We start from the raw sequence: 19527 nt of genomic DNA, 5'->3' as shown, positions 1-19527 counted from the left end.
TGAAGTAGTCAAGTATTTAAAAAACAAACAAAGCCAACGACAACACAAACCACACAAAAAAAAGATTTTAAAATTTTTTAAAAAAGAGAAATGGGAGGAGAGGGGAGAGAGGGCCAGGTTTTCCGTGGGGTCAGTGAGTGGAGATAAGCAGACACCTCAGGAACGCCATGAGGTGCTGTTATCATGGGTCTCTGATGGGGGCAGCTCCATTGCCTGGTGCCGGTTGGTACCATGCAGCCTGAGCTGCCAAATGCAAAGCCACAGACATCAGGCAGAAGGAAAATGTAACCCTGCTTACAAGGAGTCTAAATTGAACCACATAGCCTGAGGCAAGAGAGAGAGCTGGAGTCAGTATGGACTGCACAGTTAATGTGCTGCTCCACGCTTAGCTTTGTCAGAGTAATTAGTAAAGGGGCTGGAGAGGACAGTGAAAACATTATAAGGGATTTCATGATGAAAAAAATCTTGAATTTACACAAGCCACATTGTTTGAAGACAAGACACTGATCAATTAAAAAATGGTGTTTTAGATACTAATTGTTGAGTGAACAATCCTGCATTCAGTCTCCAAAAGGATACTGTAAAATTAACATGGACATGGAACAAGGCACCAAGAAAGATGCAAAGCAACACAGGAACTATCCTAGACAAGACTGAGTTTGTTACTTAGGAAAAAGATGAATCATAATAGGATATCTTTTCTCTGCACACAACAAATAGTAAATAAGTTTGCAGCTTTCGTTGTCCTTCTTTAGAATACAGTAAGTGAAGGTTTGGTGGCACTGGGAGGGAACCAACTGGAACAGAAGAATGATTGATTGTTTCTGCACAGAGCAGTGGAGTTAATGTTCAGAACTCTCACAAGACTTGGAAGGATTGAAGCAGTGTGCAGTGATGTCGCTTGCACTGCTCTCTGATTCCTAAGTGCAGTTAGTAAGCTCTTTGGAGCAGGTTGTGTCCCACCCTGTGTTTATGTATGTCCTGATGCACTGGGATTCTACTTCAGGCTTAGAATTTAACTTGCAGGTGTTACAGCAAAACCATGCAAATTGCTTGAGGTGGAACTTGTCTCAAGGTGGCTTTGCACTGGAAACAGAAATTCTCTTCTTTTTCCTTTGCTCAGAAAAACACAATTAATCTTCCCCAAAGTAGAGTCATGTCAGTGTGTAACAGCAATGTTTTTTGGAGAACTTGCAGGAATTTCAATGCACTTCATTACTGATGCTGAATGAACTGGCTGAAATGTCTGCAGGATTCTGTGAGGGTACAGACAGTTATCGTACCTAAACTAATTATTAAAATATTGGTCGTTTTGCCCTCAGTAAAAAAAGCTTACGAGGGGCTAAAGCTGAATTCACTGCTGGAGAATTCAGGTGGAAGGGGGATGATGGGAAGTGTTAAATGAGCTAACGTTATTTGTACCTCTTTTTTTTTTGGTACTGATTTCCCTGTTCTTTTCACTCCTCCCAAAAGGACACCCTGTATGCCTACCCCTGTGGCTCTGACCACACTCCCAGCCCTATGGCCAGCCGGGTGCCCTTGGAAGCTGCCCCTCTCCTGGAGAAAACTGAGGCCCGTCTGACAGCTGTGGCAGTGAATGTGGAAGATGGCCACACCATTGCTTTTCTTGGAGACAGCAGAGGAAGGCTGCACAAGGTATGATCTACATGCAGCAAAAAGGATAAAACTAACCAAGGGTAGTGCTCGGGTAAAAGGGGAAAAGGACAGTTTTTCTTTTTCTTTGGGAAGTTGGGTTCCTACTAAAGATTGTTACTATCAGATGGTCTCTTCTCACCCTGTACTGCCTGTGGAAAACGTGAATGCCCCAAACGTGGTCACATTGCTTTTGGTTACATCTGCACGGAGCCAGCAGCAAGGCTGGGGCATCCTGCATGGTTTGCACAGGTATTTCTGGCCATGTGCTTCATGTGACTGAAGTCACTGCACAGAGGTTCTCATGGGAGGTTAAAACCCTTGCACACAGCAGCAGTTCCAGTTTGTTCCTGTTGTAGAACAGGTGCCCCCAGCTCCTGTGGTAGTGCTTTGCCTGCTCACAACTGTGGCTCTCTTTCAGGTGTACTTGGGAGCCCAGGGAGAGGCACACACCTATGCTTCAGTATCTATCCAGGTGAACAGCATGGTGAGTGGAGACCTGCTGTTCGACCAGTTGCAGGAGCACCTCTTTGTCATGACCCAGTCAATGGTAAGAGCAATACAATCCTTTCCACAGAGGAGCTGAAAACACTACATGTCCAGACAAACTGCTGACAGGAGCAGGGGAGGAAGGGGAACTGCACCTGGCTAAGCCTGTGCTGGGCAGCAGCTGCCTGCCACTCTTCTTACAGGAGTGGGGACTGACCTTTCCCAAAAGCTGGAGAAAGCCTTGTTAGCCTAATCCATGGCTTGTTTGTGTGTGCATTTTCTGAAGTCTGTCAGGCTGTATCAGCAGTGATGGAGGAATGTGAACTGCAGGCTGTAAAAAGCTGCTCTGCTGGCATGAATACAAGGGACCACCAATTCCTGGATTCCTTTGTTGAGCAGGAACTGTTTGGACAACAGTTTGCATCTCCATTTGAGCAGAAGAAAGCCTCTGGGTTCACATGTGACCCATCTTGGTTTTGCAGGAGTTTAAAAAGAGAAAAGAGATTTTGTGTCACTTCTGTTTTTAATCAGTTAAAAGATCAAGCTGTTCTTCTGTAACCTACAAAAAGCAGAAATGTGTGGGAAATGTCTTCAGATAGCAGAGGTGTTCTCTGACCAGGGATATAATAACAGTCTTGCAGATGAAATCAGTCTGTGGAAGGACCCATATGAGGCACCTTTCTCTTTACCCCTGCTTTCTGTAATTTTATTTGTGCCTAGAGGCAGTTGGAGGAGAAGAGGCATTGCAATGCCTTAGGCTTTTGGGATGTTGGTGTCTGCTGAGTAGGAAATCCAGCTATGGATACTTTATTTGAGAGGATTTTTACCACCACTTGTATCAACTCCTTGAACTGGAAAGAAAAGGATCCTCCTAGCAAAGGAAAAGCAGTCCTTGAATTACTCTGAAGGAAAGAACAAACAACAAACGAGAGCCACTGCTTCCCTTTACTCCCCCAGTGCACTTTGAGATACTTGTAAAATTTGTGACACTTCAAAGCAGGAGTTGAAATCTGTGAGTGGAAGAAGATTAGGGAAATCTGAAATATATCCTTAACAGTAGTTATTCTGCCAATTAAAGTATGCAAATTAAATCATGTACTTAGCAAAAGTAATAGGTCTGGGATTAGAAGTTGGTATTTCAAAGTAGCTGACAGTAGTAGCTGAAGTGTAGTAGCAGATTAAAGAGGGCAAGAGGCTGAAATCAGCAAGGATGGTAAGTTAAAGCAGAAGAATTTTGCAAGTAAAATTTACCCCAAGATGGCATAAAGTTTTTGTTCCACATTGATCAAAGCTTCAGGGTCTATTTTCAGTCAATTGCCAGGTAGAGCTGGGCAATAGTGCAAATGGGTTCAGAGGACTCAGCTGTAGCTGCTGTCTCCAGCTTCAGTCACCTCTGTGTCAGGAGAGATCATCTCGCATGACAGAGTCCAGAAAAGGAAAAGAGTGGATGATATTCAGTCAGCTATTCTATAATTCACTTTGTTAAAATGCAGTTTTATGACTAAATACAATTTCCTCCTTGCCAAATGTGTTGCAGAATAATCAATGAATAGTAATACAGTTTGCTTTCCTCAGTGTCTCTCTATAGCCTGATGCTTAGATGTCCTTCACCAATATGTGAAATGGCCATTCAAATGGGCTCTGGAGACTTGTTCCTATTTTGTTTGTCTTTAAGGGAGGATAAATTGAGGATCAAAAAGTTGTTTTGATGAGCATGTGGATGATGAGACTTGCTAGTTAGGCATAAGAAGCTAATGACCTGGGAGCTGTGTTGTGTGTGCTGTGTTTTCCACTTTTCATTTCTTTCTCTGACAGGTGGTAAAGGTTCCCATAATGGAATGTTCCCTGTACTTGGACTGTGAATCCTGTCTGGCAGTGAAAGATCCCTACTGTGGCTGGTGTGTCCTTCAGGGAAGGTAAGATAGATCCCTCTTCACCTGTAAGGATTGTGGAGGGAGAGTGACTAGGGATTATCTCTGCTTACTCTCTTCCTTATATCTCTGTCTAGGTTTTGATTATTTTTAGTTTCTTTATGGGATATTTGCTCTAACTTACCATTCCTCTCTCTGCTTCCCTAAAACACTGCCAGCAGCAATAGCAGTTGCACACGGGGGCATCTTTCCATTGCTTTTTGGGTCTTTGGCACCACTCATGATTCTACTGTTCATTAGATTTCAGCCTGGTTTTAGTCTGACTTCAGCTCAAACTACCACATTGCACATTTAGAGAAACTGTCTTGTCTCTTCTTCTGGTGCCTTATTTAGCACTCTTTCACTACTTGTTCCCCTACTGATGTTGCTTAATGAGACATGGTTTATTCCAGTGTCTGTGTCTGCCTGCTGGCTCTGCTTCTCTGTAGAAAGTCACAGGAATTAGTTCATGACCCCTGAAGCCCAAGAAGTGCTTACCTATCCATAATTTCACAACAGTTCATCCTGTTATTGAAGGTGGTGGGAGGCTGGGACTTCAGTGGCTTGTGCAGCAGCTTCCCCAAGACTCTAGTGAGGCTTGAAGGCTTGAGACAGGCAGTGTCTGCTTGGAAGCCAAGCACAAGTTGCTGCTCAGGTCTCTCACAGGGCTTCTTGCTGTTTCCCTGCAGGTGCAGCCGTCGCTCCGAGTGCTTGCGGTCCAGGCTGAGTGAGCAGTGGCTCTGGAGCTTTAACTCTACACAGCAGTGTCTGTCTGTCCAGTCACTAACTCCAGCCAATATCAGCAGAGAGGAAAAGAGAAATGTGAGTGGGGGTGATCATCTGATGATGCTCAAGCTTATAGAAAGTATTCTGCAAACTGACGAGTCACAAGTCTTTCTCTTGCTTTCACTGGAGTGCTGAAACACTGAACCTTCAGGCACATTGTCTGCCTCACATGAGGGACTTATCTCCTGGGGCAGCCAAGCTGTTCATTCAGTTGTTTGGTTGTTTCTTTGTTTTCTCTGAAACTAAATGTCCTTGTTTGCTTAGAGTTACTGGGTATTCTGGAGTATGTGATGCCTGCTTGGATGGGGATCCTCCTTGTTGTAGTATCTGTAAGGTGCCTGTGCCTGTGCTTCCAGTGTTTCTGTCACTTGCTGTCAGGAAGCCCTGAAAGGAGTGGCCCAAAATTACAGCTCCTGTCTGGCATGTGATAGCTGACAGAAAAGCTAAGAAGGTGCTGGAGTGATTTGAAGTCTGTCATTGTGTCAGGAGGTGGCAAAAACCTGTCTTTTGCTAGAGGCTTGGGCAATGGGGGAAGTTGTCGGTTGCTGGAGGGATGCCAAGTTCAGTTTGGGAATAGCAAGAGATGATGAATGGAACAGTCAGTCCTAGGAGACATTATAGGAAAATGAGCATTTCTGTAGGTAACTACTTTATGAGATTCTTGAAAAAAACAGAACAAGAAAATTATATTAAATTAAGGCAAATTATTTACTGGTTATTATTGAACTGACAGATATTCTTGGCCATCTCGGACTTACCTTCTCTGCGTGAGGAAGAATTTTACTCCTGTTATTTCGAAGATTACGAAAGCCCAGCAGTTCTGACAGAGTCAGGAATCATGTGCCCTTCTCCAGATCCCAGCCAAGCACCAGCTTTGCCAACAGGAACAGGTTAGTGAAATGCTTTAAATGGAGCATGATAGCTCTGATAACATTGTTGGGAGAAAGTATGTTGTAGGCCATCAAATTGCCAGGATTAATAGCCATGAATGTATGTGGACTGTCAGCAGGTGTTCATTTCATTCCTCATAATATCTGTTTGCTTTCTACTTGTGTCACACACATCCTGTGCTATTTTGGGCTGTTGCCAAATTCCAGTGCCAAATTCTGATAGTTGGAAAGGAGATCCTGTTTGAAGGGGTGTATGCAAATCTGAATGTGATCTGAAATGCAGTCTAGAGAGTGGCTGGTTTGGCAGCTTTTTCCTAAATCTGGGGAGAAAACTCTCATAAATATTGCTTTATTATTAAAACCAAGCAAAGCACAGCCTTCTCAAAATCCATGTAGTGGGAGAAGGAAGTACACATAAGGAAAGGCAAGAAGAGACCTTAAAGTCTCTTAAAGAAGAGTCCTTAAAGATATAAATAAATCTGTAATGGGGCATAGCCTCAGAAAATACACAGTCAGCCTGTGAACAATAGCTGGCTGAGTATTGCTGATTGGCCACTCTAAAGAACCTGGCAAGTTCTCAATTTGTTTTCTTTGCATTGGATTTTACCCAGCCTGTCAGTGTGAGCTCTGATGAGCTGATCTCTTCAAAGAGCTTGTTCATCTGAAGTAAAAGGCAGGTGTCCACTGGGACACATTCCACACCATTCACCTAAATGGCTGAACAGATTTTTCTGTGCAAGTATGCAGCTCGCTAATAGGTATGAAGCAATCTCCATGGACATAACATGACACCAGAACTCAGCTAACACACTCATTCAAGCTCCTTCATTTTCAATATTATTTGCAGCATTTTAATACCTGGCTTTCACGCTGCTTTAGTCTGGAACAAACTCACCAGATCTCCATTCAGGGTGGTCAGGCAGAGGGAAGAGGGCTTCATGCACTGCCACTGCAAGCAGAGTGGGCAGGATTTGCTTCTCTGTTTAGTCATATGGGCTTGAATGTAAGCACAGTTGTAAAAAATCAGTGTAGATAAAGCCACAGTCTAGTTCTCATTATTCTAGGCTTCAGATATTCTTATCAACTGCTTTGTAAGTCAGCCTTGCTTTTATTGCAAGATACCTTTCCTACATTACTCTCATATTGTGTCTGAGACTTATCAAGTAGCTCCTGTTCTGTGGCATGAGCTTGCTGGTGGATGGTTTCTGTCCGTTTGATCTATTTGTGTTGTCCCTTTGCTTCCGCAGTGCTTCTCCCACTCAGTGAGCTATGGCCAGGCCTTCCTAGCACAGAGCTTTGCTGTTTAACTGTGCCAGCTTCTTCTTCATGTTCTCTTGTTTCTCAGACTTCCTCTCTCCTTCACTGTATTGTTATTCCTTGCATGGCTTCTGTACTCTGCTAAGATGAATTTGAAGCTGGTAACCAGATTCATACATTGTTTTCTAAATGAGATCTCATTAGGGCCTCAGATACCAGCACTTTCCTATTCCTACTTATAATACTTTCCCCAGTTCACTAAAATATTTGCCATTTTCCAGCTTTATTTTAAAGGTTGCATACCAGCTCATCCATCATGTGTAGCTGTTGAGCTCCAAGTTAGTAGCGCAAACTCTTGCTCTCAATCTGCAAGTGCTCGACCTCATCTTCTGTACTGTCAAACAGCATTATTGGTGGTCATGGGAAATAGTGGCCTTTCTGGAGAAAGGAGTATTTATAAATATGGTGTCATAACCCTGAAATCCTGGGAGGTGTTAGCCCTTCCACCACTGCCAAATGCAATCACCTCTGTGACAGTAATAGGAGTTGGCAGTGTTGCAATGACTCCAGCCTCCAGCTGCATAGGATATACCCTTATTTTCTGCACATCCTGGGTTTCAATGCACCCCCCATCACTGTTTTGTTAGCATACTGCTTCCCTTGCCATCCTGCCAGGAACCCAGCTTAGACCTGATTGGTTCTTCACATGTTGATTGTTTTGCTGTGACTAGAGATTGCTTGCAAGAGGAGCTCTGAAATCTCAGAGGAACAGTGCCCAAGGTTCTTGTTACTTACTTATATTGCAAACTGCCCAAGAGAAACAGCAGCTCCTGGGATTGAGCAGAGAATGCAGTATGCTCCTATTACTTGGAGAACTAATAACCAACTCTAAAATTGAAGGCATTTGTCTGGGATGAGATTATTAAGCTGATTTAATACTGTCTTATGCAAAATATCTCCTTCCAGCTGATGTTATCAGCTGCAGTAAGATTTGACCATCTCTGCAGCTATTTTGTCTACAGAAAATAGTGACAGTCTCTTCCCAAAGAGAACAGGGCTATCCTGAGGGTTGTAATTGATGTGAGACCTGGATTTTAAAGCAGATAAGCCTTCAGTCGTGTCAAGTGAGATTACAAATCTTATAAACCTCTTTCCTGACTCACTTCTTAGTCTGGTCATAGAACAAAGCTCTCAAGGTAAAGGCAGCATGTGAAGGGCACATCAGTTCTAAGGTTTCATTTTCCTTTGGATGACAAAAGAAGGCAATCAGCTTTGAGCCTCAATGTTACTTCTTCCTGTAATACAGAGATGGCAGTGGAATTACAGAGATAAAGGTGGACAGATCTTCAGACTAGGCTTCTTTCCCATGGGTTGGCAAGAGCTGTCACAAACTACTCCTGATGAACTTGTCCAACCTGTTTTTAGTGTCCGTAGGATAATCCAGTGATTGAGTGCTAAAAGCATGGAAGGGAATCTGCCTCAGGGTTTGACAGTGTCTATCCTAAAGCATGCTGCATCTCCTAACAGTATGGCAAACTTGTAGGGGCTCCATTTCTAAGAAATTTTTATTTTCATTTTCAGATCATGTCACCATAAAGCTTGTAGTGCGTTTCCATGACATCTTCATTGCTTCTGTGGACTTCTCTTTCTATGACTGTGCTGCAGTGGCCCTGCTGTGGAAATCGGCACCGTGAGCACCTGCTTTTTCTCTTCTGTAGTTTTAGGGAGGGTGGCTGTCCCTTTCTGGGTTGTCCTGTCTTAGCAACTGCTTTTCTGTCCTTCCTCCAGGTGCCAGAAATGTGTGAGCAGTCTCTGGGGATGTAACTGGTGCATCCAGCAGCACCTCTGCACCCACAAAGCAACCTGTGAGGAGGGAACCATTATCTACAATGAAAGGGTATGTCTCCTGCTCAGTCCTAGTCCTGTGTGCTCTCACAGCCTCAGTGGGTCAGATCTCTTCTCAGGTAAAATAGCAGCTGTCAGTCACATCAAGCAAGGAGGTGAGCTGTTGGAGCAAAGAGGAGCTCTCCTTGGAGTGACACGAGGCTCTGCATCCCTGATAGATACTACAGGTTTCTGGGGAAGTGCCATCAGATGAAGCAGGTCACTGTCCTGGGGCTGTACAGCCAGTGTTGTCAAAGTAGAAGGACAAGAGCAAGCTGGCAGGGAGGTGGAACACATGCCCAGTGTGTGGCTGCCCCAGGTGGCCTTGCATTTTTGTGAAGGATGAAAACTAGCAGACCTCCCTCTGAGAGGAGGCCAGTGCAGGCATCTGTGGGAAGAGGGAGTGTTGCTGGGTCCTCTGCACTGTGAACATTCCCTAATCCCGTCACACGAGATGGTACAAGATATAGCTCTCATTAAAATCCAGAGGGTGGAACACCATCTTGTCTATGGGAAGTCATACAGAGTGTTTTTCTGCTTGGGTTTTATTGTTTCATTTCTTTCCCACTTCTCATCCCACCGTGTTGTTTCTTTCTAGGCTCAAATCCCAATCTCGATTGTGCATCCCTCTTCAGCTGCTCCCCTCACCAAATCCTCCACTGCAGCCCCCACCATGGCCACAAAACCTGTCACCACCCCTGTGCACGTGGGCCCGAGCACTGTGCCCCACACGGAGGCCATCCACGTCACGCCCTCCGCAGCCTGGGAGGCGACGACGGAGCCGGCGCAGAGCCCCAGCTACACCCGCCTGAGCCTGCCCACCGAGGGCGCCTCTCTGCAGGCTGCCACAGAGGCCCCGCTGCCACCGCCGGCAGACAACCCTGTCACTGTGCCAGAGACAACTTCTCCTGCTGCACCTGTCTTCTCCAGCCCGTCTAAGAACATGGATCACATAGCCTTGCCCACTGAAGGGCCAGCCACGGCCCAGGAGGCCCGGCACACAGACCCACCCACCACCCTCGGGGGTAGCCCTCTGCACACCTCTCCAGTGGCAGCTGTAACACTTTCCCCTCATGTCACAAGTTTCAAGTGGCCTCCAAGTCCTTTTCCTACCACAGAGGCACTGACATCTGCCATCTCATCTCCCCAGACCCCCAGCCAGGTGCCAGGGAGCCCTGTTGTCTCTGATGATGATACTCCTGGATCGCCAGGAACTGAGCTCCCTGTTTCAGGGCTCCCAACGTCAGCTCCCCCACAGTGGCTGACAGAGCTCCAGGACACAGAGGACTGGATGGATTTACTGCAGGCTGAGAATGACACATCTCTTTTCTCTGCTTCTACTCTTCTGTCGGGTGATGGGGATTCTTCAGAAAGGGATGTCCCTGACTTTCCCAGGATCCTTCACCCTGACCTTGATTATCAGTATGATGCCCCTGAGTTTTGGGAGGAGGTAAGTTACTGGCCTTTTGTAATTCACAGTCTAAGGCTGTAACTCTTTGAAGTTTTCTTACAGATTGCTAATCTAGTATTTCAGCACACAGGAGGGATTGTGTCCTGTGGGTTTTTTTTCAGAGTGAAGAACCTAGCTGGGGTCCAAATGCATGTCCCTGTGTGCAGGGAATCCAGGGATCTTCACTGTTTCCAGTCAATGTGGCGAGGAAGATAACCCTGCTGGGAAAGAACTTCCACCTCTATCAGGTAGTCAGCTCAATGCCATCACCATCAAGAAGTTGCATTAATGCAGGGCACTGTTTGGACAACCTGGCCACTGGGCTGCTAAAAATATGTGTAAGATACAGGTGTAACTCTGTCTAGGTTTCTCCTAGAGGAATAACCTATTTCTGTGTGTAAAGAATTCCATAACTGGATGTATTCATGTGTAGAAGGTCACCCAGAGAAAGGGAGAGTACAGGTGTGCACCAACCTGCTGGAGAAGATCTGCATGTATTTGGATTAAATTGCACCTGTGCTGCACTGCAGATGGTAGTTCTTGGAATAACTTTCTGCTGAATCCATCCTGTTTGTTTGTCTTTCCATAAGCTAAAGACGAGTCATCTGTTCCCTTTCCTTTCTGGCATGATCATGTTAATGTGGCTATTCCTGCCATACCTGAAACTTCTGCAGTAGGGAAAACCACCCTTGACAGCTGTTTCTTGGGTGTGCCTCTGATAAAAATTCTCTTTGCTTCTCAAGACAGAAGATGATTTAGTAACCTTTGACAAAAAAACAACCCAAAACATGCAGCCCACAGTCTAATTGTTACTTTATACATTAAACCTGATGTACTGCACTGCTCAGAGGAGCAGAGCTGGTTCCAGAGAGATGCATATCTAGCTATTTTACAGGAAGTATCTAAGCAATTTGGTGGAAAGTTTACAGGAAAGAGACAGGGAGGAGAAATACACACTTAATGGTTTTGATATGCTCTCTCTCCTAATCTGTGTACTCTATTCTTCACCTCTAAGCTAGTGTTTCACAGGGATGTACTGGCATAGCTTCACAGTTCTACTGTTTGGTTTTTTTTATTTCTCCCTCTGCGCTAAGTTCTCCTCACAGTGACACACATGCTCCTTTCTAGGTGTTTTGTGTTGGTTTGCCCTTCATACATGGAGGCAGTCACTGCATAGAGAGCCCTTGAATATAGAATAGAGTTGGCATAACGAGGGGAATGAGAGGAGCATGCTGCTGGCTTGGTGCCTTGGGGAAAGGTGCTGAACTGGAGAGGCAGGACAACACCTGTGCAGCCCAAAGCTCTGTGTCACTGAGGAATGGTGCCAAATGTCTCCTGCAGGACCAGCAGTGGGACTATGAGTGTGTCTTGAATTTGGAGGGGAGGACAGTCGTGATGGAAGCTTATGTGGAAGGAGAAGAAACAAACAAGTCCCTCTGTTATATCACCTGCCAGATGAACCAGGTGAGTGCTGTGCCATTTCACAGTTCACACAGGTGCTGGTTTTGCTCAGCGAGAGAATAGGATGGAAGGCAAGCTCTGGAGAAAAGAGCATATTTTGCAAAAGTATTTGTAGACTATTTAGCACTCTGGGGCCTGCAGCTATGATGCTGCTGCCTGCCAGTACTGGTACCTTCAACCTCAGGAAGATTGTGCAGTCTGAGCCACATGATCTGTTGCTGCACTAGCTGTAGCAGGGATGGTGCTGTCTCTGAACTGGCCAGCATGGTGCCACTCCTGCTTTAGCTTGAGGCACTGTTGTTTGCCATTCTCTGCATCATGACTCCTGTGATGATTGTTCTTTTGTGAGAAGAAAAATGCTGTTTTGTAGTACTGATTTTGTCCTTGGTGATAGAAGCAGGCCTGTAGATTATAAAATTATCAGGGAAAACTAAAACAGACATGTACACTTCTGGATGCTGTGTGAATTTTACTTAAGGCAAGATTTGCAAGCAGAGATGTTATTTTTGGTTTACAAACTCATATAGTTAAGAGAGAAGAACAAAACAGGCTCTTGTGCAAGAGCCCTGCAGACCAATTGTGATCCTACATTGTCAGCTCTACTGAAATTACATAAATGCCAGCTTGAGCAGCTTTCTGAGCAGGTGGCTTGTAGATAGGAATTGGCCACTTAGGAATGCAGTTAGGAAGTTAGACAAGTATTGTTGTGAGCACAGACTTGATTTTCAGTGTTCATCTTAGTGAACCAAAACCTGCTACTCTTTCTAGAGCAGAATTGTGACTGTGAACCATGAGGACAAGCCTGTGCTGCCACTGCCCCAACTAGCACTGCCTTGTCTACATGCATGGAAGTTCCATGTAGGCTGTTTGTGCCATGCACTATTCAGCATGGGTGCTGGTGCTTCTTGCCTATTCAGCTGGTTTGTTTTTGCTTCTGTTAAGTCCTCTTGATGATCTTTGTCTTTGCAGTACAGTTATACAGCACCTCAACTTGAATTCAATGCTGTGGTGTTTGTGCAGAGGCGACGGCACCTTCGAGTGGACAGTGCTGCAGATCTTCATGGTAGGCATGCAACACCCTCCCAGTAAAAACACAGCAGATGAGGTGCAAGGGAATTGAGAAATCCTCAAATGAGGCTTTTTATATTTGTGGTAGTCCTATCACAAGAAAACTAAGGAAAGCAGAGCTGCACTTCTGTCACTTGTCACAGGGGCAGGAGGAGAATGGGGTCTGTACAAGACACCAGGTTGCTGGGTTATGCTGTGCTCTGTGGGGATGTTTGCAGGTACCTCTGAATTTTTCTCCTTTGCAGTGACTTTTTACAACTGCTCTGTGGGACACACTGATTGTAGCCGCTGCCAAACAGCTGACTCAAAGTACAACTGTGTGTGGTGTGGAGGTGACAACCCCAGCTGTATCTTCAGGGGCTCTTGCAAGGAAGAAATCGAAGACCTGTGTCCAGCACCTCTCATTCACTCTGTGAGTAATTTGCTCACTGGTGTACTGCACACAGGGCAAGGAGGGCTCCATTCTGCAGTGGAAATCAAAGGGCTGTGAACTCAGAGTGCAAACAGTGCAGCTCATTAATTTATTGACCTTCTGAAGAGGAAGTTCAATTGGAGTCCCTCAGTGTTGTGAGGATTCTAGACTGTTATTGCTGGGCTTTCAGTTTGCTGATAGAGAACAGTGGGGAATGATTCATTTGTATCTCAGCTGAAACTGGCACACCAGAATCATTCAGGAGCTGGGAAATAGTCCACAGGATGGATCTTCCAACTGTCCCGAGCCAGACCCTGAAACAGGTTGGCCCAACTAAGCCTGGGGCAGAGGAGGGTAAAACCTAATGACAACAGCATAGCAATGATGGGAAAGGCATGACAAGTTCCTGGAATTAATTATTTTTGTCTGTTTATTTTAAATGTTTCTTGCTAACTGCCACATGACAAGTGTCTGTAGCCATGTGTCCCTTTTGCTGTCAGCTTGTCCTCCCTTCAGTGGCACACAACATCCATGTGCTGCATCTTGTCTTAGTTTACCTTGGATGCTGCTCAGGGACAGAGCTTTGACATTTGTGCAGCATGCAATTCATTGTTGTCCTGATGCTGAGGGGGAATGGTGCTTGCTGCTTCAATACTAGTAACATGTATTGGCTTGTGCATTCCCACTCTTCAGCAGAAATGCCCTGTGGAGTGGTCAGCATGTTGATGGGAAGGCAAAGTAGGGCAGTCTTTGCCTTCTAAGTGGCTTATCACCTCTGGGTGGGGACTGCTGGCATCAGCGAGGTACGGGAAAGAAGGCTCCAACTGTGATGTTCTTTGTGGCCTTCCTTCTGATGAGGCTGCAGCCTGGGACTAGTCCAAGCCAGTAAAAGGAGTCAACAGCAGTGACCTGAACAGGCAGAGTTTGCAGCAGGGCAGCTGAAGGGCCCTGTGCTGTAGATCAGTCACCAGACTGTGGAGGTCTGGGATACTGTGACATTTACACGTGCGCGGATGTCTTTGCAGGTGTACCCCCTGTCTGGACCAGTGGAAGGTGGCACTAGAATCACCATCACTGGCTCAAACCTCGGGCAGAAACATCAAGACATTGCAGAAACTGTCACTGTTGCAGGAATTCCCTGTGCCGTAGATGCTCAAGAGTATGAGATCTCTAGCAGGTAGAGTATCTGTGAAACCTTCTCCCAGAGGCAGGCGCTGGCTTTTCCCTTGGCTGCTGACCCAGCCTGAGATGTCTTTGCCATTGCTGTAGTAGGTATTGAGCCCTGCCCATTCCCAGGAAATGCCCTGAGTAAGGTCACTGTGTGAGCACTTGCTCAGGCAGTGACCCTAGAGAGATAAGGGTGTGTACAAGGTGACAGCCAAACAGTGATGCCATGTTCCAACCACGCTGCCCAGACAGTGTGGAGCTGTGGGCTCAGAACCCTGCAATTTCATGGGTGTCTCACTCAGCCACAGGAGATTTCAATAAAGCAAAGGACATGGCTTGTGCAAGTGTCACTGATAGGGAAATAGCCTGACCATGTTAACACAGGGTGAGAATGGAAACTTGTGGTTGAAGGCACACCCCTAGACTGTCAGTCTTCACTTGCTAGCAAGACTTCCCCCCAGGAACAAACTCAAAGAAAAGATCCTCTCTGCCAGGGACAGGTGAGGAAGTCCTGGTGGGCCAAGTCACACAGTGCTTGTAAAAGTAGTGGCAAGGAGAAGGATGAGAAGCAGAAAGACCTATCCTCCTGAATCTGGCTCATGTTAGTGATAGAGAATTGTGCAGCTGGTGTGTGTGGCCAGGGCAGAACAAAATAATAAAACAGTAGTTAGGTGTTAAGAGGTATGAATGAGGGATAAGGAGAAAAGGACATTTATGTAGTTGGCCTGTGGCAGGGCAGGTAGGTGGGAGCTTTGGACAAGGGAGGGAGAGGAGCCAAACAACCAGCAGGAGAAGAGGAGGGCAATTGTGAGTAAACTCTTATCAGAGCTATCACAAACATGTTTGTCCATTCCATGCTAGCAGTAGTTGTAGCACCCTTCTCTCTAGGAGCCAGGTAAGATCCTGCTGGGAATGGCTTGCTGTGTTGAGCAATGTTGTCCTGTCTGTGCAATTTGTTTGTCTGGATCCATCTACTTTCTGTTTTCATCCTAGAATTAGTGCTTAATCTTTCCAGGGTTAGCACTGTCTGTGTTCTGTATCTGTAAGTCACCTGGCATCACAGGGTCTTGGTTTGGACTGCACTGCCTAAGTTCAAATTCCTCAGCCTCTTTAGTTGAGGGGATATAGCTGTGAACCTGGAGCCCACTCCTGAGCAAGGCCCAGACAAAATTAATCTCCTGCTATGCTGGAGGGCTGGGAAGTCTCCTGCAGATTAGCTTTTCTGTTAGCAAATGAGTGCTGTAACATGGGACTCCTTGCTGCTCTGTTCTAAGTACAGTTTGACTTTTCATCTTGTCAGCATCTCCCACAGCAAATTATGTCTGGAAAAAGGGCTGGGAGGAATGGCTGGTGCAGATCAGGGGATCTGGCTGGTTGCAGAGGCCACTGGCTGAAGACCAGGTCTTCTCCCGCATCAGACACAGCACTAATGTGTGGATTGACCACTGCTGGCCTGAGGTCCCTCCAGATGCAACTGATTTTGATAACTCTGGAATATAGAAGAGTTCTTGGACTCTTTGTGTATCTGTGACAAATGGGATTCATCCTTGTCTGTCCCAGAAAGAATAATTTTAGATAGGATGAGCCTGTTTGGAACTGGTCCCTGCTTTTTTCTGCTGCACCCAACCCAGCTTTTTTAGAGGTGTTTCTCGATGTTTGGTTGCATATTCTGTGCATCAGATAAGGCTGGAAGAAGGGAACAGTGGTTGCTAGATGTTTTTAGGCCGTGCTGCAGTGGATGCAGCTCCCCTGCTCTCCCCTGGTGTGACTTTGTTCTTGGATTGTCCTGCAGCATTGTGTGCGTCACTGGCGGGAGCTGGACAGAGAGGTTTGGGCATATCGTGGTGGAGGTGCCTGGAGGAGGTCGTGGGGTTTCTGGTCATGTTTTCACCTATCAGGTAACATAACTGTAATATCTCCCCTCTTTTCCCAGTATCTCTGCTAAATGGCTGTTTATTGCATGAACTTACAGAATTATACCAGGCACTTGCTGCTGGTATTTTTATATTTTTATCTGATTTTTCTGCTACTTGTGTTGTGTGGTGTACTGGGATTTTTTTGTTTTGTTTGGTTTGGTTTGTTCCTCCCTCACCCCCCTTTGGATTTATAAGAACAGCTGTACTGGTAATACGAAAGATCCTGTAGTCTAGTGATTTTATTTCTTTTTTGACAATGGTAGCTGTTAAATACTTAGAGACAATCTATATTTTTCCTCTATGTTTCCAACTTGAAGATTTTTTTTTATTGATGGCTTAACACCTTACAAAGACTTCTGACTTTTCTTTTGTTAATATGCAAATTGCTGTTTGAACATGCTTTTATCTTCTGACCTTCAGCAGCTGGTGGCAGTAAGTCCAAAATTCCTGTGCATTGTTTGGAGAAATGCTTCCTATCATTTTCAAACATGTTTCTGATAACTTTTTGATATCTTAAACCCAGCAACTATGAAATAATACCTAAGTAACTTTCAAATGCAATTGCTTCTTTTTCTTCCTTTCTGTGCAATTTACAAGAGATTCTGACAAGTCTTAAGTTCTTCCATTTTTGGCTTGATAGAACCATTTTATGTACTAGATTATGCTTGTTGCTCTTCTTTTGGTTATCACCAGGATGCTATTTAGAGACTAGCAATGGTGTACATGTTTGCTTTTTATCCTTTAGTCTCCTTCCTCCTTACTTCATGGATCTTGCTTTTTGTTTGTCAGCAGTGACTTACTTGTGTCACTTGGCTAAATTTTGCAGCAGCTCCTCTGTGGTATTACTTTTATTTTGTTACAGCGCAGGTCTCCACAAAAATTCTTAGGGCTCCCTGCTGTTAATCTCCTCATCTGCTAGGCAAGCAGGCAATTTATTTGCTACCTTGTTTTTCCTAAACTGAGTTATTAATCCAGTTACTGATCTGAACAATCCCTTTGGACTGTTAATCCTCAGGTTTGTGTGTGAGGCTCACAGCTCTGCTGTTTGCAGCATCCATATGCCTTTGGCACTCTGTGGAAAGGTCCTCGATCCGTGGTTCTTGCTGGTGTTATTGATCCCTCCTCTGCTCAGTAAAGTAGCTGCTGGAGTATAGCTGAGGCCTGGCTGTGGTTTGGATCTGTAGCTTCTATTTTCAGAGCCTTGTAGGCTACTGAACACATTCTGCTGTTTTCTTGTCTTGTCTTTTGAGGTCTTTGTCATCCACTTACCTTTTATTTTTTCTTTTTTTTTTTCTTCTCTCTTCTAGAATCCAGAGCTGAAATCCATTGTTCCAACCCAGGGTCCCAAAGCAGGAGGAACCTGCCTTACCCTTCTAGGCTCAAAGCTGCTGACTGGGCATCCTAATGAGATCAGTGTGCTGCTTGGAGACCTCCCTTGTAAAATGTAAGATCAGAACTTGCCAGTATGCTATCTGTGCACTCTGAGTCCTTCCTAGAGCCTCCCAGGGTGTGATACTGCCTGGCAGCAACCTCAACCATCTTAGATTCTGGCCCACCTTCCCTGGATGTGAGCAGGGCTGCGCACCTCAGTTCTGCTTGTCCCTTGACAGGAGTGTAACCCACCCTGACACTCTGCTTTTCCTGGTGGGGAGCTGCAGTTGGCTCCTGCAGCCTGATCCCAAGAGCTGCTTGTTCCCTTGCACCCCAGGACATGTAAACTTGCCTCACCTCACTGCTGGTGAGGAGGTGCACATGCCTTTGTAGCATGTGTCCAATCCCTTTGGTCTGGACAGTGATTGTACTTGCTTTTTGCGTGTATGCTGCTCCCAACAGCTGCCCAGCAATTATTATTTGCACAGATAAGGCACAAGAGCTTTTATTGTGAGATTTAGGAAAATAGCAGAAGAGGTTTGCAGACTCTCTGCAAAGAGAAAGGCACAGTACTATAAAATCTGTCTCTGCAGTGGCTGTGTTAATCCCTTGTTTTTCTTGTCTCTCCAAGCCTCTCTGAGATGACAGAGGATCAGCTGGCATGCCAGACAAGTCCCAGCAATGTGTCCACAGAACTCCCAGTCACCATCAAATACGGGGAGCAAGAGCGGAGATTGGAAGGATCCCTCTTTAGATATACTCTGGATCCCAACATCACTTTTGCAGAGCCACCTAAAAGCTTCCTCAGGTAGAAAGAACGAGTGTCCCTTCCCCTGGGCAGTGTGCTGGGGCTGCAGCACCAATGTCCTCTCTCTTGAGTAGCACTTTGGGGTGAAGCCAGGCTTGCCAGAATGAGCATAAACAGAAGGATGGGAGCATGGACAGAATTGAGGTAATGAATTACAGGTGACTCAGATCAACTACTTTTGTCTTTCAGTGGAGGGAGAGTGCTCAGAGTTCACGGATACAACTTGGATGTTGTACAGAAACCAAAGATCCGAGTTACAGTTTCTCCATCTGAACGCCGGCGCCGAGGAGTGGGGCGATGGCGAAGGATCGTCCCAGACTCTGAGTGTCCTGAGGGCTCTCTGTGCAGCATCCAGCAGGTAGCACAGCACTCTGTGGGGGTGTGGATGCACAAGGGTTGATATTCCACCTCTGAAGAAGTGGGCTTTCTGTGTCTAGGGCTTTTTTCCTCCCACCACTTGCTGTTATCTGCTTGGATTGTACCGACAGTCTTGGCCCATGGAAGTGTTCTCTGCCAGGCTGAGAGGTTAAGCACTTCCACAAACATTTCCATGGGCTGGGTCTGCCTCTGCCTAGAGATGTGCAGGACTGTGATGTGGGACAGAAATAGCAATGCAGCAGTGTGGAGATAAAGGAATTTACATCTGAGCCAGAGAGCTTGTGTTGCTCAGTGTGTCTGTGCTTCAGATTCTTCCTTTTGCATATTTCAGTCTGTCCCTATAGTTCCTGGGATGTCTTTCACTCTGACATACAAAACCAGGCAGTGAAATTACCAGCACCACAATTATTTTCTGCTCTTCTGCTGCCAGTCTGCTGAGATGGGTCATTACAGAGATATTGATGTGGTCATCAAGGTCACAGAGCATGCAGCAGAATTTGCAGAGGTAGAGGGTGGTTTGGCAGCCTGAGTACGAGAAGGATTTGCATCACTAGTGCAAATGATGAAGGGCTTCCTGTCATAAATGTGCTCCTGATGCACATGCATCAATAACAGCTGGTTTTATCA

The 19527-nt window shown here is 45.7% G+C and overlaps 1 protein-coding gene across 3 annotated transcripts in view; it reads left to right on the top strand.

Moving 5' to 3' along the window:
- PLXNB1 (plexin B1) overlaps positions 1-19527 on the top strand; it is a 55706-nt gene that overhangs the window by 20558 nt on the left and 15621 nt on the right. For all 3 annotated transcript variants that reach the window (XM_014306713.2, XM_031056334.1, XM_031056335.1), the window contains 17 exons: positions 1474-1656; positions 2075-2203; positions 3958-4058; positions 4742-4874; positions 5572-5728; positions 8567-8675; positions 8774-8882; positions 9468-10319; positions 10442-10567; positions 11661-11783; positions 12750-12843; positions 13094-13260; positions 14286-14437; positions 16220-16325; positions 17651-17787; positions 18346-18522; positions 18712-18880. In XM_014306713.2, the coding sequence (XP_014162188.1) occupies positions 1474-1656; positions 2075-2203; positions 3958-4058; positions 4742-4874; positions 5572-5728; positions 8567-8675; positions 8774-8882; positions 9468-10319; positions 10442-10567; positions 11661-11783; positions 12750-12843; positions 13094-13260; positions 14286-14437; positions 16220-16325; positions 17651-17787; positions 18346-18522; positions 18712-18880 (3024 nt within the window). The remainder of the gene's footprint in view (positions 1-1473; positions 1657-2074; positions 2204-3957; positions 4059-4741; positions 4875-5571; positions 5729-8566; positions 8676-8773; positions 8883-9467; positions 10320-10441; positions 10568-11660; positions 11784-12749; positions 12844-13093; positions 13261-14285; positions 14438-16219; positions 16326-17650; positions 17788-18345; positions 18523-18711; positions 18881-19527) is intronic.

The sequence above is a fragment of the Geospiza fortis genome, unplaced genomic scaffold, assembly GCF_000277835.1.
Source record: "Geospiza fortis unplaced genomic scaffold, GeoFor_1.0 scaffold70, whole genome shotgun sequence".
NCBI classification, from domain to species: domain Eukaryota; kingdom Metazoa; phylum Chordata; class Aves; order Passeriformes; family Thraupidae; genus Geospiza; species Geospiza fortis.
This window is presented reverse-complemented; position numbering and strand designations above follow the sequence as displayed.